The sequence below is a fragment of the Vitis riparia genome, chromosome 14 (genome assembly GCF_004353265.1).
Source record: "Vitis riparia cultivar Riparia Gloire de Montpellier isolate 1030 chromosome 14, EGFV_Vit.rip_1.0, whole genome shotgun sequence".
NCBI lineage: Eukaryota > Viridiplantae > Streptophyta > Magnoliopsida > Vitales > Vitaceae > Vitis > Vitis riparia.
The window spans coordinates 5,780,335-5,806,495 of record NC_048444.1 but is presented as its reverse complement, the minus strand read 5'-3'; the positions used below and the strand labels follow the sequence as shown (position 1 = coordinate 5,806,495).

At 35.7% G+C, this 26,161-nt stretch overlaps 2 protein-coding genes across 4 annotated transcripts; one reads left to right on the top strand and one right to left on the bottom strand.

The window, feature by feature from the left end:
• Positions 1 to 642: 642 nt before the first annotated feature.
• On the bottom strand, positions 643 to 22,484 carry LOC117930064. The gene is made up of 16 exons (XM_034850509.1): positions 22,173 to 22,484; positions 21,597 to 21,826; positions 20,966 to 21,049; positions 20,805 to 20,866; positions 20,507 to 20,592; positions 20,328 to 20,401; positions 18,590 to 18,692; positions 18,065 to 18,193; positions 17,873 to 17,972; positions 15,238 to 15,357; positions 13,850 to 13,940; positions 13,713 to 13,782; positions 13,076 to 13,172; positions 12,792 to 13,004; positions 3,818 to 5,063; positions 643 to 2,607 (listed from the first exon to the last, which is right to left on the bottom strand). The coding sequence occupies exons 2-16, from the start codon at positions 21,691 to 21,693 to the stop codon at positions 1,769 to 1,771; spliced, it is 3,411 nt and encodes a 1,136-aa protein (XP_034706400.1). The 5' UTR covers positions 21,694 to 21,826; positions 22,173 to 22,484; the 3' UTR covers positions 643 to 1,768.
• On the top strand, positions 5,821 to 12,292 carry LOC117930778. 3 transcript variants are annotated; one of them, XM_034851497.1, is made up of 5 exons: positions 5,821 to 6,025; positions 6,401 to 6,472; positions 10,119 to 11,226; positions 11,324 to 11,476; positions 11,682 to 12,292. In XM_034851497.1, the coding sequence occupies exons 3-5, from the start codon at positions 10,258 to 10,260 to the stop codon at positions 11,718 to 11,720; spliced, it is 1,161 nt and encodes a 386-aa protein (XP_034707388.1). In that variant the 5' UTR covers positions 5,821 to 6,025; positions 6,401 to 6,472; positions 10,119 to 10,257; the 3' UTR covers positions 11,721 to 12,292. The 3 variants fall into 3 exon arrangements, with proteins under 3 accessions (XP_034707388.1, XP_034707391.1, XP_034707390.1); XM_034851499.1 differs by lacking the exon at positions 5,821 to 6,025 and adding an exon at positions 6,111 to 6,251; XM_034851500.1 differs by lacking the exon at positions 6,401 to 6,472.
• Positions 22,485 to 26,161: the final 3,677 nt, after the last annotated feature.

Here is a 26,161-nt window from a genome sequence, read left to right as displayed (position 1 = left end):
GGTTGCTTCTACCTTTTCCCCTTTTCAAGAAAGGGGTTTAGCCTTTTTCAGTTCAATCTCTCACCCAATCCCCCACATGTTCACCTACCATCAACATATGCCTTCTCTGCAAAACTTGCATACCCCGTCTGCATTCCTAGTTAATTCATCCTTCATAGGAAGGTTGAGAAATTGAAAGCTTGGGAGTTTGGAGAACCCCATTGAGGTTTTATCTGTCATGATGAGCATTAAGACACAAACTAATGATTATTGATTTGTTAGAGACGGGGCAAGACACATTTAGTTTTATATATATATATATATATATATATATATATATATATATAAATAGAGAGAGAGAGAGAGAGAGAGAGAGAGAGAGAGAGAGAGTTGGTGTGCCTGGGAATGGTGTAACAGAGTTTGGTGGAGAACAATTTAGATAATAAGTGTTGGGTGTGGTGAGATGAAGAAGGTGGAACCCAGATCATCTGCTCAAACATCACTTTTGCAACCACCGGGCTTGAAGCTAAATGCTTCATATCTTTTTGTTTCTCTCTTTGTCCCTTCACTATGCCTTAAACATAATGCTTAGAGTTTTAAAGATTTTAAAGAATGTTGTCTTCAAACTGCTAACATGCCACAAATATAAAGTTCATAATTGTATATTTGCAAAACAGCTTCTACACCATCTCTAATTTGTTAATTGGCCTGTATCATAAGGTACATGATAAGAAATATTTTCAAGAACATTATTCACACCCACAACACATAAACATGTCCACCAACAGGCCTGCTGTGATTTGCTGGAAACAGCTACTTCTGGGCCCATCTCTTTCAGGAAACTGAGAAGAAGTATGCTGTTGGACATGTTGCCGGTCATCTGTGCATCAGTATCAACATGAACATTTGAAAGAGGGTAGGACTAATCCCATTGGTAAGGGGCAATGACTAATGAGCTTGAGGATCATTACTCTCCAGTTTTGTCCAAATAATAAAGAATTTAGGAGGACGACTTCCACAAACAATAACGTACAGTGTAGCAAGTCCCAGATGCCCTCCTCTTTGAAGAGGTGATTTGCAAGACAAACTTGAAGTGGATAAAAAGGAAAAAGGCCAACACAATGCCACATATCTTTTTATATGCAGATTCTAAAAGCTTCCTCTTGTGAAAATCCATGGTCATCTGAGGTGTGGTGACTTAAACATATCTGATGATAAAACCCCCAAAAGCATCGCAGCATTCTGAACCATGAGCATCCAAAGGCTGAATAAATACAGTTCTAATTACAGTCTAACCCGCATTCCTCCAGCACAGGGCCATCTGACTTGGCCAAGTAAGGATCAACCATGACCCACAAAAGGGAGAAGATTGAAGCAAGAAGAATGGACCGCATTCTTTTACTCCAATTTTTTTATGGCTATCACAATCTATTTGACCATTAATTAAGAGTCAAGTATTTTGGGGAGGTTTGAAATCACTTTCTAATGCTTGGAAAATGATTTCTTTTAGATGTTTTGAAAAAACTTTCAAATTACTTTAAAAAAGTTTAGGTAAAAACTATAAAGCTCAAACAATCAAATATATTGCAAATATCAGATACTATTTGTATAAAAGCAAGAGTATCTTGATGAGAAGGCAACCATCAACCATTCAAAGTGGAAGGGGCAAATATGTGAAGGACTTGGGCCTTTTCTAACCATCCGTCCAACAGCTACATTACAATAATTGAAGCCCTCCTCACCAACCATTCCTTACCTGCCATCTTGCCCTTCTCCATACCCACCTCCCTCAGCTATCAAACCTACCCCAGTATGGGTTGGGCCCCCATGAATGTACCCCATGTGGAGGATGCTGGTAGTAAGGCGGCGGTGGCGGAAATAACGGTGGTGGTGGATGTAACGGTGGAGGTGGTGGATAGTAACCAGGTGGTGGTGGTGGTGGTGGTGGTGGATAATAAGGCTGATGGGGCGGGTGTTGCATTGATCCTGTTCCTGGGGATGTATACTGAATTTGTTGAGGAGTTGAGGGGCTTGGAATTTCCAATTCTAAGGTGGGATATAGAGTTGGTGGAGGAGTAGTGGGTTGATGCCGTATCGGAAACCCTGTGATCTCATTCGCCGGAGACGGAGATGAACAACCCATCTCTTCCTTCTTCCCCATTTCATTCATCACTGCTTTGTACGAAAAATTCAAAACCCCATTTGGTTTTCCGTCGCCGGAACGCACCTGATAACTCACAAACCTCATGATTCCGTTGGAGTCCGGTTGGATGAGATCATCCAAGGGGACGCGAACTTCTCCCAGGGCTTTGTCTCCGATTCCGAACACGAGGCCTTCGCAGCGCAGATCGAAATGGATAAAGAGGTGGTGGAGGCCAAAGCCCTCGATTAAATTGAATTCCATGAGGTGATTCCACTCCGGGTTCCCATCTCCCTCCTTGTCTGCAGGCGTCCTCTGCTGCTGGTGGTGGTGCGGCTCCAGTTTTTGATCGGGATCATCGCTCACCAGAGACACAATTGCATAGACCGAGAGTTTCTGGAAGAAGTTGAATGCTCTGAGATCTTTGCAGGACATCACTTTGACTTGAATGCTATTTCTACTGGTATTGGATTCCATGGATAATAATTCTAGTCACAGATCTCAAAACTCAAACATACTCAAAACAAAAAGCAAAGGACGGCAGCCATAGCCAGAGACACCTTATGTCAGGATAGGGGAGTGAGTGGTTTCTTTCCCTTGAAGGCATTGAAATACATCACCACCACCCTCACGTGCGATACGTGCGTGACAGTGTGTCCTTTGGTGCTTGCTTTATGATAGCAGTAGTAATGGTCGGCCATTGGAACAGCCACCTCAAGCTCTGCTATCGCATTGGACAATCAATTTTCCTAAAAGCTTTAACTCATAGGATTTGAGATTAACATGCAGGATTAAAGCAGCTTAACTCGTAGGATTTGAACCCACAATGTATATCATGCATAACATTCTACACATTAGCATTTAACCTATTCTTTTATCTTAATTGATGGCATTGCCTTGAATCTGTGGGCAAATTTTTTTACCAATAATCCCCACAAGAGCATGATCCAGCCTTAAAATGGTGGAATCTGTGGGCATCTCTCATTATAATTTCCCTTTTCGTAACCTCTGAGATGAACTTTGTGGCATTGTGACAATCCCCACAAACTCTAAGATTCTTTCTAATTCGTATCTCGCTTTCTGGTGCTGTATTCATCAGCCCAAAAACAATTGCCAGCTTCTCACTATGGGCATACAGCATCTTCTCCTTCGTTTCTTCCTCTGTGTCATGTAATACAAAGCTCAAATCTGGCACATATCCTGCTTCTTGAATTCTATCCATTAGCTTCCTCAGCTCGGAATAGATCAAATCTGTTTGTGGGTTTGATGTGTCCCCAGCCACAAATGTATACACCTTGTTCTTAATCTCTATAATTGTGTGGCCAACAGTTTTTCTCACCCCTCTACTTTTCATTAGTGCTCTAATATCATCTGCTTCTTTTCTCTTGCCTGATGAAGCATAGATGTTGGACAAGAGGATGTACCGACCTGGGTTCTCAGCGTCCAAATTGAATAAATGTCTTGCGGCTGTCTCAGCTATTTCTAAATTTGAATGAATTCTACATGCTCCAAGTAGTGCTCCCCAAACTCCAGCATCTGGAGTTATTGGCATTCTTTCAATGAATGCCTGAGCTTCGCTTAATTGCCCAGCTCGGCCTAAGAGATCAACCATACATGCATAATGTTCAGTTCTAGGTGTGACCCCAAAATCTCTATTCATGGCTTTGAAGCATTCCCATCCTTCAGCGATCAGTCCACCATGACTGCAGGCAGACAACACCGATACAAATGCAATGTGGTCTGGCTTTATTGAAGCCTTCATCTGATCAAACAGGCAGAGAGCTTCTCTCCCATGGCCATGCATCCCATATCCTGAAATCATGGTGCTCCAAGAAATTAAATTTCGTGCCGACATTCTATCAAAACATTTTCTAGCATATTCTAAGTTTCCACATTTCACATAGAGATCAATCACTGCAGTGTCTAGAGCAATGTGATTTTTGAAGAAGCTCCGGGTTATTACTCCATGAACAAAGCGAGCTAGCTGAAAAGATGCTAAATTTGAAACAGCATGGATCAAACTGAGAAGGGTCACAGAATCAGGAACGATTCCTTGCAAATTCATCTGTTTAAAAAGCTCCAAAGCATTGATGGGCAACTCAGCTTGAACATAAGCTTCAATCATGGAAGTCCAAGCCACCAAATCCTTGTCAAGAATCCCATCAAAAAATCGCCGAGCCACATCTATTCTTCCGCATCGAGCATACATCCCCATTGCAGCATTTTGCACAGACTGGTCTGAATCGAGACCATTATCAATCACAACCCTACAAAAATCATCAGCTTCATGCTCCCTGTGAATGCATGCCATCGCGTTCAATATGGAACCCCTATTGGGCGCAATACCCTCGTTCAGCATCCTCCAAAACAACAGCAACCCTTCTTCATAACGACCATTGTGGGCGTATGCTCCCACCATTGAACTCCACGAAACAACATTTCTTTCAGGCATTCTTTCAAACACTTGTCGTGAAAAGTCAAAACAGCCAAACCTACCATACATGGCCATCAGAGAATTAGCAACAAAAACATCCGATTCATAGCCGAAAACCACCACATGGGCATGAGCCCGAGCGCCCAACTCAAAATCTGCAAGACACCCACATGCCTTGAGAAGAAAAGGGAAGGTAAAATTGGTGGCTTGGATGCCCATTTGTAGCATCCGAGAGTAGAGACGCAGGGAATTGCGGGAATGAGGAGTGTTTGAGAAGGCTCGGATGATGTGGTTCCAGAGGAAGACATTTGAGGAATGGGAGGTAGAAAAGAGGGCGTAGGCGTGAGAAATGGAGCCAAGAGAGGCGTACTGAGCAACGAGGTTGGTACAGAGGTGGGGGTGGAGGTGGGATTTGAGGATGGAGGCGTGAAGCGATTTGAGAGCTTCGAGGGTGACACATTGCTTTATCAAGGCGATGCAGTTGGCCTTCATGCCCATATGCACTTCCCCCTAATGCTTGGTTGGTCGCATTTGCCAGGCATTACGGAATGGGCCAAATTGCTACATGGGAATGCTAATGGAAATAACACAAGAAGGGATTTTGGAAAAAAAAAATTGAAATTTTAAAAAATATTTTCTAAAAATAATCTAAACATATTCATGAATGAAAAATAGAATGGATTCCCTTTTTTTCTTAATTCTATTTTCTATTCTAACATTTTAAAAGTGATTTCAAAATTATTATTAATATTATAAATATAAGAATTAATTTATTAAAAGGATGAAATAAATACTATTTTATTTTTAATTACTTTTTATATTTATATAATTATTTTTTAAAACAACTTTTAAACATAATTCAAAACAATTAAAAATAATTTTTGAAAATATTTTAGTTTTTGTTTTAAGAAAAAAATAATCAATTTTCTATCTTAGGTTCTCCAACATATTTATTATATTTTTTAAAACAATATAAAATTATTTTTGAAAACAATTATCACATATGATTTATATTTTTTTGTCACGATCAAACATGTATTTCATTTTTATATGTGAGGATGATTTTTTATTTTTTATTTTTGGAAATTTAAAGGAGGAAATTTTCAAGATGTGATTATTTCTTATCCTCTATGCATTTGATTATTTAAATTTCATAAGAGTTGAAATTATTTTGTATGTAATTGTCAATAGAATGATATGTCAAATTATAACTTATTCCCTCCTTTTGTGACAAGAGTCACAGGCTCACAGCTCAAGAAAAATTCAGAAGACTATATTTAAAACAAAATAAGAAAAAAAAAAAAAGTGGAAAACAAATGCATGAATGAATTACTCACTCTTTCAGGCGATTGAGAAAAAAAGGGAAAAAAAGGGAGTAGTTGCCTTAAATACGGTACAGGGAGAGGAGGGGGGGAAGGGGGCCTCCGACACATTCAGCTGTGATTTGGGTTGATTTCTTGGAAGAAATTAAGGTATTCTTTTTGGGTTTTTGTTTGGTGTTATTGGGTTTGCTTGATTTCCCTGATTTGAGTTGTTCTGTATCTGGGTTTTTGTTGGTGTTTGGTTTACTCTTGTTTGTGGAGGAGGGGGCATGGCCACCGATCGCCGGACTTTCGAGTTTTTAGAACGGAAATTAAAACATAACCGATTCATAGAACCCCTTTCAAGTTCAAGTCATTTCCAACTTGCTATTTCATTGTAGGATGTTCTTCCAATTATTTCTGCATTTTTCTCGTTCATACATCAGCCCTGAGTTTCCAATTTTCAAATTTGCTACTATGTCTGCACCATTTCCCAATTGTGTAATCTATATAATTTACATTCAATGTGGCTTTGAATGTGGGCAGCCTCAGTTTCGAACTCTTCCCAATTCAGAGAATTGGGATGGATCCCCTACTGCAACACAGCGGATGGATAGAGTAAGTTGAGTAACTGCCTTCAGTTTCAATAAACCAAATAGCTTCCCCTTGGATAGATGAGAAAATTTCTTCTTTATCTCCTCTTTCTCAAATCTCAAATTTGAGTGTGTCTTTACAAGTGAGGGATGTTAACTTTTGAAAAATTAGTACTTTTTTTTTCTAATTTCCTTTGTATATTTCTTAGGGCTCTTTTTATTAGGAATAGGGTGGAACCAGAATGAATATATTCATCCAAAAAATGGCTTACAATCCATGGAATCAATAGATGGTTCTTAACATTTCATTTGAATGAATGTACAGTCGATTTTATTTGAATGTAAATGGTTCTTATGGTTTTGTTTTGTTTTTTGGTAGCAAAACTTTCATTCTATGTGAAATATGTAATACTTCTTTTATCATTTCTCACACAAAATTAATAGATCAAGGGTTGTATTAGGTAACAAAAAAGAATATAGAAGTAATTCCATTCCTAGAACATACTCTTATCTACAATCAAGTGAGAGAAAGATGTGCAAGATCCCTTAGTGTTTACCCGGTTCTTTGATTGCTTGATAATATTAATTTTTATATAGGTTCACATTTATAGGGACTGGACTGAAACCTTTTGTTTGTAATTTTGTTCAACTTTGATTTGAAGAACAACTCATCCTTTTGGTATCATTTATTTCTTTGATACATCAATATATATATATGTATATATATATATATATATATATAGAGAGAGAGAGAGAGAGAGAGCATTTACAAACAAGACTAAACATCAAGTGATGCTTGTAAATGGAGAATTTATTTGATTCAGAAAACGCTTATAATGGAGAAAATTATCCAATCCTTCATCTCTCTCTTTCTCTGTGTCAAATATATGATTAGGGCTTCAAAAGAGAGTTTTTTGCATGGGAAGCTACTTGGGGGAGGGTTCTTACTATTGATAGGCTTCAAAAGAGAGGATGACAGATGCCTAACCGGTGTTACCTTTGTGGTAGTGAGGAGGAAAATGTAAATCATCTTCTTATTCATTGTACAGTGGCTGGTGTGTTGTGGGGGATGGTTCTTAGCCTGTTTGGAGCCCAGTGGGTCTTTCCAGAAACTGTAAAGGAGGTGATTATCAGCTGGAAGAGTTCTTTTGTGGGCAAAAAGAGGAAGAGAATTTGGAGATCCATACCGTTATTTATTTTTTGGACGGTGTGGAAAGAAAGGAATAGATTAGCATTTAGGGGGGGGGGAGCTAGCTATACAGAAAATTAAATATTCTTTTGTTTGTAATATGTGGGGGTGGGCAAAGTTGTATAATGGTGCGGAGTCCCGCTCCCTTATAGGTTTCCTGGAGTGGCTAACCTCCAGTTGAGGGCTGGTGGGTTTTTTGTTTGTTTTTTGGTCCTGTGATGTGAGGCCATCGTCGCCTCGTATACTCCCTGTGTACCTTGCGGCGTTTGCCTTTGCTAATATATTTGTGTTTACTTATCAAAAAAAAAATATATGATTAGGGCTTTTTGTTTGATAGGAACTTTTCACACGGGGAAGCTTCTCTCTATGTGAAAATTTTGGTTTGTATAAGGTGAGTCTAGTTGGTACTTTGAAATGGGGAGAAAGTAACTCAAAGTTGTAGAATTTAATTTCAAGAAGGAAACCTTTGTTTTTGGGAGATTTTTGTATTATTAATGTATTATTTTTATCTGCTTTTATTTTGCCCATTACAATATTTTTTAGCTAGTCTGTATAATATTGTATAGCATCTTAAGATAATATATATACCCTCATTTCGCTATTTCTAATTTTTTTTAAGAAAAAAGAAAATTGAATTTTCTTTTATGCTTAATTTGGATGAAGAAAAGCATTGGGGAAAGGAAATAAGAGCAGGGAATTCCAAATTCCCACCTTATTAACCATGGAAAAGATGAAAGAAAATTAAATACGATGAAAATTATTAAAAATTTATACATGTTCAAATTCTGAATTCTTTATATGGAAGGAAAAGAAGAAAAATCAATTTGAAATAACATGTAATAGAACATTTATTGAGTTGAAACCTATTTTTATTTTCCTTCACTTTTTCCTTTTATATTTTCCCCACTTTTTCTTCCTTGTACATCCCTTGGAACTTTCTAGGATCCAAACACAGTTGTAAGAAAGATTGTTATGCTATTGTGTAAAGGTACTTTAAAGTTAAAATAAAACCAAATTTTTTTTTTTTGCCTTCACTCTATAGGGTTTTTCTCCTTGTGGTGCTTAGAATTTAATATGGGGTTTTACATTCTCGTTCATTCCTATTTTACCTAAAGGATGGGTTTTCTTCGTTAGTCTTTTTTTCACCTTTTGAGGTAGGCTGGGCATGGGAGCGGGGGGAGGGATAATGAATTTAGAATGTTAAGACTTCAAATATACCACTGAGAAATATGTAGGTTTACTACACTTTTTGCTTTGCAACATTTGGAATATTATTATTTGTTAATGGGATTATTTTGTTGATTCTATTTGTGCATGAACATTTTGTACTTGGTTAAGCATATTATAAAAAATGTAGTATTCGTCTTTTATATATGTACTGAAAAAGTGGTGGCACTAGCAAATGCATATGCTCATATAACATGGTATAATATTCTAAAATGAGTTGGATAGATTTGGAAATATAGTTGGTTGAGAAATCGAGAGATCTAATGAATCGAGAGGATTGTGATGTTCCTTCTGTTGGGTTTATTCGTTTTGCTAATCTGGTGGTGAATCTATTAGCAAAGCAGGGAGCCAAACATTTGATTTCTTTTGCAGGGGATTCTATTTGTCTGATAAAAAAATGTTTGTTTGTGATAAAAAGAATGAATGGAGAGAGGTGGCAAATATTAAGATATTGCTTTCTCTTGGTTGATAGTAACTTTTAAAACATCAAGCTTAGCAGTATTTTATTTTTATTTTCAGTAATTTGCATTAAATTGGAAGATTATATGAAACATGAGAGAGAGAATGTCTAAATTGATCATACATTTTCCTCTTTATCCTTACCATCTTCCATGAAGGCTATCTTTGGTTCCTAGAAAATTTGAGGAAAAGAAAGTAAAAAGGAAAAACAGAAGAAAAGAAAAGTGAGGGAAAATAAAAAAATAAATTTAAAGTTAATAAATTATTTTTATATACTACTTCAAACTAATTTCACTTATTTTAACTCTTCTATATAAAGATTAAATAATTTGAAAATGCATAAATTTCTAACTAATTTTAATTATATTTTGATTTTCTTTCTTATTTTTTATAGTAAAACTAAACATGAGAAAATTATTTTCCTTTACATTTTTTTTTCTTTCATTAGTATTTTCTTGGAACCAAACATAGTGGAAATGATTTGGATGCTTTGAGAGATGCGAACTTACGGTACATGGTAAAAAGAAATACAAAATGATGTGTGACATGAGTTGATAACTAGAGTTTTATCAATTGTTCTTCAGAAACATGTTTCCACATAAGACCGTTTCCAGATGATTCTGTATGGACATCCTGATTTTAAATCACACCCTGGAAGGTGTTAATTGATTTTTGCATTGATTGATCTAAAACTTTGAACACCTCAGATTGAGTCCCTAAAACTAATAAACACAACAGAAAAATGAAGCATGATATGGATCACTAATCTGCACTTATTTGATTTTGATTCATGCAGACAACAGGATAACTACTGTGAAGCTACTCTTCATTAACCTTAATGCTGTGAATGGAGCCTTCCTTTTTTTGATTAAAAGGAACCCTTATTGCTATAGATTGGTGCTCAGGGTAAAATAAAGACCTCCAGTGAAAGGTCAATGGATCCTATGAGCGATAAAAAATTATTTAGTCCATATGAAGAGGAGCTGGACGCCAAACATCTCGAGGTCAACTGTAACTTAGAGCAAGAGTGTGATAGTCCCAAAGGTGCCCAGTTTGACTTAATGCAATCCAGACTTTCGTTAGAAAATGAAGACGACATAGATGAGGTGCCAAAAGTTGGAATGGAGTTTGAATCAGAAGATGATGCTTATGTCTTTTACAATAGGTATGCTAAGGTGGTTGGTTTTAGTGTTAGGAAAGATTTTCTAAATAAGAGTAAGGTAAATGGTACAGTGGTATCAAGAAGGTTTACTTGTTTCAAAGAAGGTTATCGGCGGAAAGATAAACGAGATATTAATGTGAAGAAACCCCGAAAGCAAACAAGAACTGGTTGCTTGGCACAAATGACCATTTCTCGTCAACCTAATGGGAAATATCGTGTCATCCATTTTGAAGCAAAACACAATCATGAGGGTGTTGGTCCACATCTAGTTCATATGCTACCTTCACAGAGGAGGTTAGCTTTTTCACAAGCTGCTGAAGCTGACCTAAAGGTGCAAGAACACCTTAAATTGGCCTCAACAAGCCGTTACAAAGATATCTGCCTCAGAGCAGTTAAGATATCATCGAGGGCTGCAGAATCCAGAAAAGCATTTCTATTTGCTGTAGAAAAATTTGATGAAGTGATGCAAGAAGTGGAAAAAATATTGAAGATGAAACCCTGTGAGGAGAATCAAGTTTCCGCATTAAGCAAACAAGCTGCGAATGGAGAAGCAAGTGATCATATAGGGAATGTTGAAAAGGAGGATGTTGTCTGTGATGTAATTCAACAGAACAGCATTTCAGGATCCCTGAAAAGAAATGAGGATATGCAAACCTCCCCACCAAACACTGATTCTTCCATCCCATGTCCTCCGCCGCCTTACTGTCTACTTCAGGTCCCCACTCCAAGTCCAGCTACAGAGGTGGTGCTTTGATAATCAAATAAAGTGATCATAGATCATATTTTTCTTTTGAATACCACGAAGTTGTATAATTGTTTTTCCTACATTTGCATTGCAGGGACTGTCGAGCCTCGAGGCCAACCCATTGATGGGTTACATGTACCAACCACCCAATCTAGTCATGTGCCAACAATCCAACCTTAGTACGTTTCAATCATCAAACTTCTACAGTAGTCAACATGACTTCCCAAGCCATATTCAGTTGCCACAGGTAATTATTTGTCCATTATAATATTTACATAATGTTTTCATCAGAGTCTATATGATTTTTGCTTAGGTTTGTATTGGAGCATTGTAGCTTATTATATCAATAAACATTGAGCCAGATAATGGTTACTCCAGCTTGAATAACATTTAAAAAAATCGTTTTCAGATGAGATCTGCTCTTGATATTCCTCCTTTTTGTTCCTTTGTAGACAATGGATTGCGAAGATCAACATCCAATGTCAACCTGATTCATGTGTTCTTGGGGGCCAAAGCATATGCTTGCACTTGCACCCTGGGGCAGTGGATCAATACCTCATCATGTTTGTTTGTAAAGAAAATTATATTTTGAAAAAAAAGTCTTATAAGTTATATGGCTGGAGGGAGTGGCACAGATCTGGGCGTATAGACTTGAGAAGATTGAGAGGAAGAAGTGGAAGTTCTGGAAAGGAAGTCCCGCATTAATTTGGATGGTGGGAGAAGTGGTCATGAGGTTTGACAATGAGCAGCATTTGAGCAGAACAGCAGAGCTTTAGAAGTACAGGTAGGGGGTCTAAAGGATGAGAACCCAGAAGCTTGGTTGTCTCCGCTCAAGCTCATCAATAATGATACATCCATTGTGGTCCCCATCCAAAGGTTCATCAATGGTACTTCTCATACTTTCTTTCAGGCATTCAATAACACACCATTTCAGGAGACTAGGTAGGAATGCTAATCCTATCCACTGTAGCTATGGATTTGCCAACTTCTGTATATTATTATTAAAATAAAAATATTCTGATCACAGATTTTGGTAATCAATCCCCTTTTTTTCTTGGTTCCATAACATACTGTTATAATTTAGAAAAAGGTGAGATTTGTTGTTTATGAAATAGCATGCCTGTCATGAACAATATTTGTTCAATCGTTCACAAAATATTTGGCGAACCAATTGGCAACCAGTTCAGACCAATAAGATCTATGTGGTGTCAGCTGTCCTTTCCTCCATGAGCTGGCCTGCTCAAGAGATTGCCTGAAAGTTGAACCTAGCAGGTGGCATTATTTTCTCTTTTTCAATAACATTTAGACCATTCTCCTTTTTGTTACATTGCACAACAATACATAGCTTTTTTTCTTCTTTTTTTTCCATTACAAAAAGGTGAACAAGTATATACATATACTTATTATGACACTTTTTTTGTGGAATGAGTGTGCGACATTGCTCAACCAATAGAAGAAAAGAACAATAAAACCTAAAGAATTGTTACAATAAACAGGGACCTTAAAATGAAAGCCTTCCCCATCAGACCCTAATTCGTATCACTACTCTATTCAATGCTCTAAGACAGCATAGAAGAACTCGTGTCTAGCATTTTTGCACCATCCTCGTCCATTGAGATTTTAGTCCAACCAGGGTTTTTTAGAGAGAAAAGTCTACCTCCATCAGGACTACTTCCTCTGAACCCAGTTATCTTTGATGACACCATGGGCATCACAAGACCAGCTGATGCATTGATTGAATCCTCTCCAAAACCAAGTGATAATGAACAAGCAGCCTGCACAAAAAGATTAGTTATTAAAAATATTGCATCCATAGAGAGGAGTCAACTAAGCAAGTTAGCAGTACCTTTGCCTTGACTATCGCTTCTGTAGCCTTCATTAGCATTGCTTGCATACGCGATCTCGGGTCTTGAGTTTGTGCATCTTCTGATGGCGGGATAAGCCTGCAACAAATACCAATGTGACAAAACTTGAAAATCACACGTGAGAAACATTTAATTTTGCATAAAAATGAATACACATCATATGAAAAATACAATAATAATTATCTATTACAATCTTATAAAGAAAGAAAAATACAAGAAGAAATATCTGTTGCAATCATATAAGGAAACTATCCCTACATACACTCCATGACTATGTGAAGTAACTAGCAGTAATATCTTAGAAGTTCAAAAGGCAGTAATAATTTGCTATTTATTAAGAAACATAATGTAAAGAAAATAATTCTCAAAAAAAATTTGCAGACAAGAATAAACCTTGTTAGATTTAAGTATTGAATTATATTCCTCTTATTTTTTCGCTAATTCCTAATTCCTCATTCAAAAAACTATAAGAATGCATACTTTTAAAATTTCACTCTACACAAATCTTTTTGATTGATAAGCATGCAAGTAGATTAAAAGAATTGAAAGTTCAAGATCTCCACGACTTCTTTTCCAAATAATCGAATTTTAAAGCATATCAGCAATTTTATTATTTACCTGTCCGTATCAGTGGGAGTGCTTGAAGATGTGATGGATGCTAAAGTTGAATTATCTTTGGTTTCACCACCTGAAAATTTTTGCAGTTAGTTTCCATCTTTATCCTCTCTATAAATTGAAAGTCTTTGTTAAAATACCTTTTGGCTCATCAGGTGCCAGCAATGAAATGCCTATGAACACAGACATCATTCCTAGTATAAACATTGTTGTCCTTAATGTATCAAATACCTGCTTGAGAAACAGTGAAGCAGCTTATTATATGGGTCTAAACTCAAGAGAAGGGAGAGAGAGAATAGAATTGAACATTGCTATAAGCATCAAGAAGCCTTGAGCACAGGTCTACACAGATCCAAACATAAAAATAAAGGGCGCTGAAATCTGAGTACAGCATCAACAGAGCATCAATAATGCAAGAGAGGTGTGGTGTAGTGTGGAAGGCAGATGTTTATGAATAACTCTCAGCAATGAATAGTAGGACAACTCCCATCAAAAGACATGTTATACAAATTTTCTTTTCGTACAAAATAAAAGCAATATAAATAGGTTTCCTCCTGTATTTGTCACAGAGACATGTGGGACTAAAAGTTGCTTCCAGGAGGAAAATTTAGGATGAAGGTGGTTGATTTTTAGGTTTCATAAAGACACTGGATTACCCCTTCCAATTAAATACAATCTTATTTTACCCCAGTGGACATGATCTCCCAATTACAACCTTAGGTCAATCAAAAGTCCTCTGGATGACATAAAGCCACAACCCCACTTTACAGCAGTGGGCTTGAACTCCCAAATTCCAACTGAGGTCACTTGGAAGCCCTCTGAGCAACTCAAGCCTTGGCTCATTATTAACTAATTTACTTGTTACATCCTGCGAATCCTACTATATCAGCTGCCTGATTCTGCAGAAATGTGGAACTGTATTAATTGTAAACCCATTATGTCAAGGGATGCAATTTGGTTGGGGCTGGTTCAGTTCAGCTTCACCTAAAGTCAAAGTGACTAGTGTTGCTTTTCATTTTCGAACCCAGAGCTGAGCTATGAGTGTATATGGAACTGAAACTAATGGATGATGAGGTTGGGCCTCTTCCTGTTATGTTTTGTACTCAAACTAAATCAATAGTTCAACCTACACTAACAGGTAGGGCATTTCCCATTTTTACAGGAACAACTGTGACACAGAAATGATAATTCCAGTTATATCACCTCCTGCATCATGGAAATATACACTGACATGTTCCAGTGCACCTTGGGCAACATGCACCATAGCGTGTTGAAAGCAAGGGGAGCTCAGCTTCAACTCTAAGCAGAAGAAGGATGGAGTCAAAGAAGGGTTTATTTTACAATCAGATAGAATTGTAATGATCCATTGCCATTTCTATTCTATGTATCTATAGGGGTAGGTTCCAGGGCTGGAGCCTGCAATATAAGCCTAAAAGTACCCCAGTGAGCAGCACAAGTAAAATGGAACCAAATTGACCTAAGTTAAATTTTCAGTCACTAGGTTCTATAAGAGAGAGAGAGAGAGCACCTGATATTCCTGAAAGTATACAAATCCTGTACAAATAGAGAAGAAAGTCCAAGCAATTTGAAACATGGGAACAATAAGAATTGCATCAAACAATGACAACCCTTCGTTCAACCTTGCCATCTGCAGAAGGAGATAATATATATCAGTTGTTTGCAAAATTTAACATGTCCAACCAATTGCAGCATTGATTTTTTTTGTTTCTTTTTTCTTTTTCTCTCTTTTGGATGAGATACAATCCTATATTTCATAAATCAACTATCAAAATTGTATATATCTTCAATGCAAGGAAGGATTTTTGGAGCAAATTGTTCAAGCAACAACACTAGAAAAGTACACATGAGAATGGTCAAATAAACGTAAAACCAACAACTTAAGAGGAGGCAAAAACGAAGTCTTCAAATTCCCCATCCCACTGTTAGCCAAAAATGAGACCTCCTTATTGGAGGATTGAGTGGCCATCCAAGCACCTGGAAAGATTCAAAGCTCTCGAATGAGGTGAGGATTGCACTATTACCTAACCTTGAAACAACCAAAAAATCAGGGGGAAAGCATCATCCTCAACAATCAAATTACATAACCCTCTCATTAAAGTTTTGCCCAGATGTTCCAGCAAGACCTGGATTTCTGCTCCCACACCCCTAATTATTTGCAGTCAGTTCCAAAACAAACCCCACAAGCATTGCTCCATGATGTCCAAGTTTGCTCTTAGTTCAACCCCAGAATTGCTTAGAGAACAATCCTATTATTTTAGATGGGTCTCATGAATTAAAGGAAATTTTAGAAATTACCAGGGATGACAAAATGTTCAAAGATCTGAAAATCATCTCATTAATTTTTGGGTGGGTTATTATTGTAAATGCTAAAGTACTAGGGAAGATTTCAAGTTTTGAAGGCCCAGTGACAAACATCCCTTTCCACCATGCACTATTCATAATTTTGTACAAACAGAATGTTATGGGCCTTGTTCTCTTAGGAACGTTTACAGCCATTTACTAATCAGGCTTTCTTTATAAGGTTCAAAATACCAAGTCTAAACCTCCATTGCCTTTAGGCTCTTTAGACAATTTCCCAACCAATCAAATGGTTTTCATTAGTCACCCAAAACTTGGCCACAAAAAGTCCTTTTCAATCTCCCCCATCCATTGACAAGTTGGACCAAGATTCCAAGCATGAAGGAGAATAAATAAAATAAAATAAAATAAAATAAAAAGGAAAAAGAAAAAGATAAATGCAAGAAAAGACTAAAAGAGAGTAAGGCCTCGTTTGGGATAGCTTCTTATGTTTGGCTTTAGATAGAAGCTGAAGCTGAAACCAAAGTCACAATTTTTAAATGACAATATTGGTATCATAAAAGTTCTACTAAACATAAAATAACTTTTTGTACAAGCTGAAATAGAGCTTATACAAGAAGCAACATTTTCCTCATTCCATATTAAGCTCTTTTCTAAGCTATAAGCTTTTAGAACAAAATTAGCCAAATAGGCATAAAAGCTCTTATTGAGCTTAAAAGAGAGTTGTGGCTTTTCAAAAGTTAATCCAAACAAGGTCTAATTCGACCTCTTAGGTCATCCCAAATCCCATGCCATCTAGGTTTACCTCTTTATGTTTGATTCACCTACATCTAAACTAGAAGTAGGAAATGGAAATCATATTTTTGGAAATAAATACCCACAATGTAATGGACTTTGAGATCCTCACTTTAATGTTTGGTTGAAGTTGAAAATTTGAGATTCTCATCAAGTTTTATTTCCATTTGAGCATTTGGTTATCTTAGAAATTACTTGGGAAGTAGTGTACATTTACATAATAACTTTTCAAATAATATATTCTAAAATCTACTCATAAATAAAAGTTTAAAAAATAGTTCACTTTCCTTTTATTTTCATTCCCTTTTGAGCTATAATTCCTAGACTCTTAACTTCACCCAACATACCTATACAACATAGTATGAGTAAGTGTATGGGATCCTTGTTAGATACTCCTACTTTGCTTCATATATGGGATCCTTATTGAATACTCCCACTTTATTTATTTTCAACTTCCTTAGCAAGTAATTACATTGAAAAGAGAGAGTTTGCTGAAAAGTGAATTTTTATAAGAATATTTAGAAATAAAAAAGAAAAGAGAAGATGAGGAGTTCTTATGAAAGATGTTACTTTTGATTGATTTCTAATTGATTTTTTTTTTCCTCACAAAAGAAAATAAATAAATAAATAAAAGAGAAGATAGGATCTATACCCAACACTTGTACCAGAACCCATGCAAAATAGTTAATGAGAATAAATAGTTACCAAGTTTATGACAGTAAGAGATCTTCCCAATTTTGAGGAGATCCCAACCTACATATTACCAAAATTTCCAAACCTATGCACACCACAAATATGGTAATATGATACTTTGAAATAACATTCAGTCCTCAGTTAAGATACCCATGAACCAATAACATCCTAAGGGAAGGCCATGATACTCCAAAGGCCATCGACTAAACCAACAGCCAAGGATTAAAACTAACCTAGAAACAGCCAAAGGCTCCATATCATTTCCTATCAAGGAGCTTCTCAGCATATTAATTTTAACAACCAAAAGTTAATTTTAACATGCAAAGAGAAGGTTATAAGTTACAAGAGATCTTTACCCAAAATCCAGCTGTACTAAGAAAGCAAAGAAGCATGGAGTATGTGAACCAGCTATGCAACTGATAGCCACTAGACATTGCCAATCTCAGCAGGTTGGAGCTGAGCAAGACAAGAAACTGCATATTAGGAATAAAAGTAGCTTTCACAATTTTACCTGCACCATTTCATAAAAACCAATGTAGTTTGCTTACAGAGATTTTGCGAACAACACTGAGCATGATCCTACGGCACCTGAAACTGTAGCATAGGAAAATGGAAGCAGCATGTGCCAGTAAGGCTCAAGGTCCTGTCCAGAAATAGCAAACTGCATCTCTCCTCTCCTGCATATTCCACAAATTATATTGTAACAAGGATCTAGATGGATGTTTATAATTTACTTTACCAAATAGGCAAAAACATAGTTGTTAACTCATAAAATGTATCATGTATCATTTTTTCTATTTTTCCATGTCAAGCATCACATCATATTTGGTGTCATAATTTTTTTTATATAGTAAAAAATAAAGTATCATATATGTATTGTAAGATATCTTTAAGATAAGATATAGAATGTTATATGCAATAAACTCCATACAAAATGTATCATATCGCATATTGTAAGTCTTTAACAACTATAGGCAAAAATATTATTGAAGACAAAAACAAATAGTTTAGCTCCAAAAGAAGTAGATGCAACTAGATCTTACCCCAAAATGTACTGATATAGTAGCTCTCACCTGTAAATGTAGTGATTCAATGCGACAACCAGGATCAAAATCAGACAATAAACCAGGAATGTAGTGTTGCTGAACTTCTCCGCCAACTGCTCTGGTGTGAAAACTGAAAAATGACAACCAGTGAGCTTTAGTGACCATTGCATGGTGTGCTTGGTGCATATGCAAATGAGTTGCACCAGGCACTTCCTGAAAGCATGTGCATGTATTCCTTTTTTCCTGGGGGGGATGGCATGAATGTATTAATGCATTTTTTAGCATGGTTCAAAGTCTTGATATCGGTTGACAACTTGTAGGTCCTAAGGCAAATGGATCTCGAAATCTTGGAATGGTATCGAGTGAAATAAACAATATACTAGTTAAAAAGCTCAAAAAATCTAAAAAAATAAATAAAAATAAAAATTTTAAAAATAATTATCATTAGATGCACTAAAAAAATTAACTAAGAAAAGTCTTTCTCACAATTGACATTATCTAATTAGTTAAAAAGCATGTTCTTGAATTCGCTTATGGCAATGTTAAGAATTCAAAACTCTAGAAAACATTACCATGCCCATTTTACACTCATTACCAATTTTTAATTGTTGATACCTGGAAAATGGAAAATAAAAATAATAACAAGAAATATGAGGGAAATGTCTAAGAAATGTGGAGATTATCCTTTTTCTTTTTTTCTTTTTTTAGTGTTATGTCTTCAAGTCATCCCACAACTTTGCCAAGTCAAGTGATTTATATCCAAGTCTCAGAACTAGGTTATTGTTGAATTGCAAAATACCAAATTGTTTTTCAGACTTGTCATGGCCATGGCAGAGGCAGATACGACTCATCCAAAATGTACTAGTCTTGGACAATACTTTGAACTAAAGTTAACAGATATATTTCACAGCTCATGACTTTGATAGTAGTCTAAATGGGTATTTTCTGTGATGTTTTGGATCATTTAGGTGAAAAAATGCTTCTGTTTAAAATTTTCAGTGTCCTGAATTTCAAAATATTCCTCAATGTTTTCATGAGACTCCCCTTATAGACTGGGCACAACTTCACAAGCTGATTGTGCATACCCATTCCATGCATATTTTTTTCATTTCCTTTTGAATCAATTACATATATATATATATATATATATATATATATATATATATATATATATATATATATATATATATTTTGATAACCGTGGATGTCCGGGCCAGCTTATGCGCACCTCGACTAATCCCACGGGGCCTCGAAGTTAACGACCGGGTAAACCTCCAGTGGCCTTGAGGGGACTCGAACTGGTGACCATTGGGGAGCAAACCCAAGGCCTGACCAACTGAGCTACCCCTCAGGGTTATCAATTACATATATATAGAAGTTCTATTTGCCCTATTTTGGAGTTCAAGAAGATCCATTTGTGCCAATAGCCAAATTTCCCAACTTACTAAAACAAAGCAATATAAGCTGCAAATATCCCAATTTTATTGGTCCCTAAACCCTGGCTCAGATAACAAGTTATCAGTGTGGAAATGGTCCAGTTATGTTTCCACAATATAAAAAGAATCGGTTTGTTTACTTTATATATATATATATATATATATCAAAACAAAAAATATCCTGATTTTTTGGGTGCATTACAGTTCGAACATAACATTAAAGTCCTTAACCAGAAAATTTTGGTTTAGAAAGTATTACTTAGCCCTAACAGCATATTAATGAAATTGAAAAAAACAAAAAAAAATAGTTCACAAAAGTAAGTAGTTACCAGGTGACTGGTGGTTGCCAAAAGCAACAAGAAAAATGTTCCCAAGAACAATAAAGGCTGTGGCAACCAGTACCCTGAAAAGAAGCATTATTTCAAATTTACTTAGCAGTATACATGGAAATCAAAATATTAACAGCGTCAAAGTTCGGAAATCAAGCTCACTTCAGATTTGAACATACTTGACAGACACCATTTTGTTCAAAACAAAGTAGGCAAATGCAATGTTGGAAACGAATTGAATTGATCCCAGGGCTGCAAGAAGTGACTGCACAGCATAAAAGAAAAGAAGGGGGAAGGAAGCCGAAGGAAAGAGAAAGGAAAAAATAAATTAGAAAGAAAAGAAAAATCAATGTCATCCAACCATCATTATATTGTCTAACAAAGAAAAACCATGTATTGATGGTCACCCAAAGAATGAACATCAAAAAACTTCATCTATTCAGATCATGGCACAAGGAATATTTATTTCAAACTAACCTGAGCAGCATATCCGAAAGAAATGAAATTAAGACAATTTCCCAGAGAGAAAAATAGTAAACCTGCATATCAAGAAATGCATGCTTAAAGCTAAGTAGAGATACTGAGATACAGAAGCAGAAGACATCTAAAAATGCAAGCAGCATAAGATTGGACTTTACCAACTCTCCAAGTCTGAAAGTATATGATAGGCTTTGGTACAAGCTTTCCATTTGCTCCGTTATTGTCTAGCAACAAACTCCTCCCTCTCTGAAAATAATTAAGCTGATAATGTCAAAGCTTACAACAAGTTGTGAAGGGCAAATCAAAATGCAGTGGCAGTATACAATTTTTCTCTCAATGATCTGAGCTTCAAACATACAACAATAATAACCCACTGCAGAAAAGGGAGTAGAAACTAACAAAACAATCAAACCGAGCAATGTGGATTACTGAAGGTCAGAACTGAAATTTAAACAATTCAAGCATCATGAACCTGGAACGCAGAAGACCGAATTCTAGTTTCAAAGTGGTCTACAGTACAACAAACTCTTTTCCATAGGGTACAAGGGAACAGAAATCTTTTCTGAGGACGCAGATCCAAGGTGGAAATATGTCCAAAGTGATTACTATTAGCAGTTAAAGTTTTTGACATGAAAAAACCATCGTTTACCAACTGAAAATTTCCTTTCAAGTATCCATGATTTGCAATGAATGAGCCATACATCATCAAACCAAATGTTGCAAAGCTGAGCTAATAAATAATAGCGGAAGCAAACAAATTTCTTGGACAGCTCAAAGAAAATGACATACCTCTCTCATTATGACCTAATTTTAGAAGATTAGTCCCAAAGTTTATGGCAATGCTGCCAAATACGTTGATGATAGCTCCAACCACCCACTCCCCCATGGATCAAAGGTGTCCTGGAGCACCTAACCGAGCCAAAATCCGGTTCCGTCCCCCGTGAAGCTACTGATTCTCATACCAGTAGGGTCAAAAAACAACTATTCAAAGCCAAAAAGTCTCGATTGCGGTGTTTCACCTGCATGATTTTATAGATCATGAAAAAATTCAACCAGGAAAAATCATGGAGACAAAGGCGGTAGCTGTAGAATTCAAGAAAATGGCACATACTCATCCTATGAATCAACCGGTGGATGAAAATCTTGAGGCAACACCCTCACAAAATTAATTCAACCAAAAAAAAAAAAACAACAACAACAACAACAAAAGTAGAAGAAAACGAATGAAGATTGAAATGCAGAATCGGTATGATAGTCGAGAAACAGATCCAAGAAACACAAGCTTGAGAAAAAGCAAATTCCAACCTAAGAACATAATAAGACGAGGCGGAAATCATGGAGGAAAAAAAAAGGGGGGGAATTTACCTGCGGGGATTGAGGGAGGAGGATCCCATGGAAGCAATTATTACGATTTGTTTCTGGTTGTTGCGAATTTGCTTAAGAAAATGTCCAAAAAAAAATAGAAATAAAAACAAAAATTCGCTTCCAAGAGAATTGGGTGTGAAAAGGGAAAGAAACAGGAAAGGAGAAAGACAGAAGAGTAGATGAAAGAGGAGGAGGGCGTAGAATATTAGAATTAGGCATGAGAGAAATTAGACGTTTGGTCAATAGCACAAACGTGATACTTTACCCACCGCTTCTGCCGCCGTACGCAAACTTTTACCTTTCCACGGTGAATCCCCTGCGGCGGGGACCATGTAAAGTCACGCTCCTCCTTCCCTCTCACGCCACGTCCCCCTCTCACCCTCCCTTCCGTTTTCGTCTTTCCAGTTCTGGAATGGGATTCCCACCGCATTCCTTACCGCTTCGTGGTTTTGGATTACTGATCAACAATTCATTTCCATAAGAATTCAAATTCGTTTTTATACAAAATTATTTCCTTGTCTTCGTTTTTATTTCTCCTTCGATCTCATTTATATTTCTACTTCTATTTTTACCAAATACAACCTAAAATTAAATATTTAGTTAATAATTTAATTTAAGTCATTAAATAAATTAAATATGTTTGATAAAATAACTTAATGATAGGACTTAATATTTATTAATAACTTAAATTGATTTTAAGTTAAATTATATTTAAGTTATTGAGTTAAAATTTATTACTTAATTTTTACTTTAAGTATTAAGATTGTTTAATAAAGTTATTTTAAAATTTATTCTAAATAATCAAATTGACATATTTATCTTTATAAAAGTTATCAACTCAGATTGTCAAAAGGAATACTTTAATCAATTTCTATCGATTTTTTTTTTCCCAAGAAAAAAGGTATTATCCATCCAACCTCTTACATTAATGACCCACAACAAATATATACATAATCCTACTATTCCAAAATAATGTATCTTAAGGGGAAGTTATTCTGACAACAACAAATTTGATAAATAGAATGTCTTTTAGAGTTTTGGATGATTGATCCTCAATGGATATCCTATCATAATTTTTTCTCGACTTTAATGGTTCTAATCAATTCCCTCATAAAGTGTTTGGGTATATCTCGTATATTCATATCCGTGACCAAAATCGCAGTAAGTTAGATTCTAAATGTCATAACCTGCTCAAATGACCCTCCCTATGGACTTATATAGAGGGCAAAAAGCTTATGGAGACTTCTAGAATCACCTACACTTAGCCATTGGTGGGAAGAGTGTGGAAGGTTCTAGAAAAGGCTAGAGACACCTACAATTCTCTACATCAAGGGTGGAAAACAATGGAAGCCTATGAAATGTTTTAGAAACTTCCAAGCATGTCTTGTAATACTTGTATATAGCTTTTATATAGAGTCTTCTAGATAATTATAGGATAATAGGGAACCTTTGTGGGTTCCAAAGAGTTCTACTGGTACCTATAAATAAATGAGGGTCTCATTTGGCTAAGACACCACCCAAATCACTTCCTAACCAAACAAGTGAGTTCCAAATCACTTGTAAAGCATCATTTGAGAGAAATAAAACTTCATATTCTTCAAGTGTTGCCTACGTGTGCCTACTAACATCGGAAGTAAAGCTGACTTAGCAAGGTCAATGGTCTTGATTTGTCTAAGTGTCGCACGAGCTTAGGAAAAGACTAAGTTCGTGACATAAAACCCTTAAATTCATCTAGTATATTTGAGAAATCATTGGAAGAAAAAAAAAAACTGACAATACCACCATTGTACCATTACAAGTCTATTTGAGAAGGAATTCGTCTCACCTTGAGCATCATTAGGTCCAATCAATGGATCCCCTAATAGGCACTAAACTCTTTTCTTCTCCTAATTCACTTTCTTCACCACTCATTGGATGTGGATGAACCTGTTTCTAATGATCCAAAATTTGCCTATTTTCATTTGAAAAAACACTTAAACATGCACCTAACACCTTAGCTCCTTCCTACTTTGTCTCATTTGACAAATTGTTGCCCTCACACAAAGCCTTCCTTAGTCACCTAAGTCCCTTAGAAATCCCTAAAACAGTTCAATAGGCATTTAAGGATAAGAATCAGAGAATTCCATGAGTAAGGAAATGACAACACTTGAGAAAAATCAAACATAAGAAGTTGTTAAACTTTCTAAATGGAAAAGACTAGTTGGATGTAAGTGGATATTCACTATGAAGAACAAAACTAATGAGACTCTAAAAAAAATACAAAATTAGATTAGTAGTTAAAGGATATACTAAGACTTATGAAGTGGATTACCAAAAAGCCTTTGCACTGGTGGTAAAGATGAATGTTGTTAGAGTTTTATTATCTTCGACTAGTAACCTTGGTTGGTTTTGCAACAATTTGATGTTAAAAATGTCTTTTTACATGGTGATTTGGAAAAGGAAGTTTACATGGAGGATCCACTAGGAATTGATGACAATTCCATCAATGATTATGTGTGTAGATTAAAAAAAGTGTTATATAGGCTTAAGCAATCTCCTAGGATTGGTTTGAAAGATTTGCTAAAGTCATGATGAGGATGAAGTACCAACAAAGTTAAAAAGATCATACTTTCTTTATCAAGCACTCAACATTTGGAAATGTCGCAACTCTAATCGTCTATGTGGATGATATAATTGTGATTGAGGATGATTTAAAAGAAATTGAATGACTTAAAAAACATCTTGCTGTAAAATTTGATATTAAAGATCTAAGGAGATTGAGGTACTTCTTGGGTATTGACGTTGTTCATTTAAATAAGTGCATCTTTATTTCGCAACAAATATATGTCCTTTATCTTGTAAAGGAAACCAAGATGTTGGGGTGTAAGCCAACCAAGACTCTCATTGAGCAAAATCATAGGCTTGTGTATGATAAGAATGAGGCAATAGTGGATCGAGGTATTTCCTAAAGATAAGTAAGAAAATTGATTTACTTGTTAAACACCAAGCATAATATAGCCTATGTTGTGAGTGAAGTTAGTTAGTTCATGCATTCACTAAAGACTAGCTATCCAAAGGCATATTGGATTCTTAGATATTTGAAACTCACTTCTGGAAAAGACATTCGTTTAAGAAGAATACATACCTAAATTTGGATGCATATGCTGATGCAGACTGGGTAAGGTTAGTTATAGACAAAAGATCTACCTCATGCTGCTACACATTCCTAAAAGGAAACCTAACTACTCGGAGAAGCAAAAAGTAAGGTGTTGTGGCCATGTCCAGTGTAGGATTATGACATAAGGAATATTAAACTTCTTTTGTTAAAAACCATGTTGATGATCTCAAGATTAAATGAGAAAGAACACTTAAGTTGTACATATGAGATGCACATAACATTGAAATTATGATACATTGGATATGGTCCATGTTGTAACTACAATAGGATGGAATAAAATTAGTTGAAAACGTCAATTTACCATGTTAAATAGAACATTAGATATTGGATTGAGAGGTTACCTTTCTCCCACATGAATAATACTTTTTGATATCTAATTTTATTTAAAAGCCTATGAAAAATGAATATGACCTATGAATAATGTGTTCAAAAAGACAGATGAAATATAACTTTGAAATAATATAACTAAGATATGAAAACACAACAAGAGTAAGAATTAATTTAAACATAATGTGTTATGTCGAATGATAAAAACATGGGGTCATTTGATCAAAAATATTTTTAAAAACCTAATTTTTGAAATTTGACCTTATATAATTTTTTTGGTCTTATTTGAGCAAAAATATCCTCATTATTTTCGTGTAAATATAATTATCTCTTTTAAAATTTACCTATAAATATTTGAAATGGTAAATAACATTTATATATATAAAAAAAGGGGGTTTTTTTTTCAAGAAAATTCACAATTTTGAGATTTATTTCGTACCTTTCGACTAACCAAATATCGTAGGCACGATAATTTGGGATTTTGGTTGATTAAGAATATGATATT

Coding starts and splice junctions, on each gene's coding strand:
- LOC117930064 (XM_034850509.1), bottom strand. CDS start 21,693: ATGGGGGAGTGGGTGGTTGGAGCTATCATCAACGTATTTGGCAGCATT. Junction 15,358..17,872: donor TTAGTACAGCTGGATTTTGG/GTAAAGATCTCT, acceptor CTCCTTCTGCAG/ATGGCAAGGTTGAACGAAGG. Junction 13,173..13,712: donor ACTCCCACTGATACGGACAG/GTAAATAATAAA, acceptor TATTTGTTGCAG/GCTTATCCCGCCATCAGAAG.
- LOC117930778 (XM_034851500.1), top strand. CDS start 10,258: ATGGATCCTATGAGCGATAAAAAATTATTTAGTCCATATGAAGAGGAG. Junction 11,227..11,323: donor CTCCAAGTCCAGCTACAGAG/GTGGTGCTTTGA, acceptor TTTGCATTGCAG/GGACTGTCGAGCCTCGAGGC. Junction 11,477..11,681: donor GCCATATTCAGTTGCCACAG/GTAATTATTTGT, acceptor GTTCCTTTGTAG/ACAATGGATTGCGAAGATCA.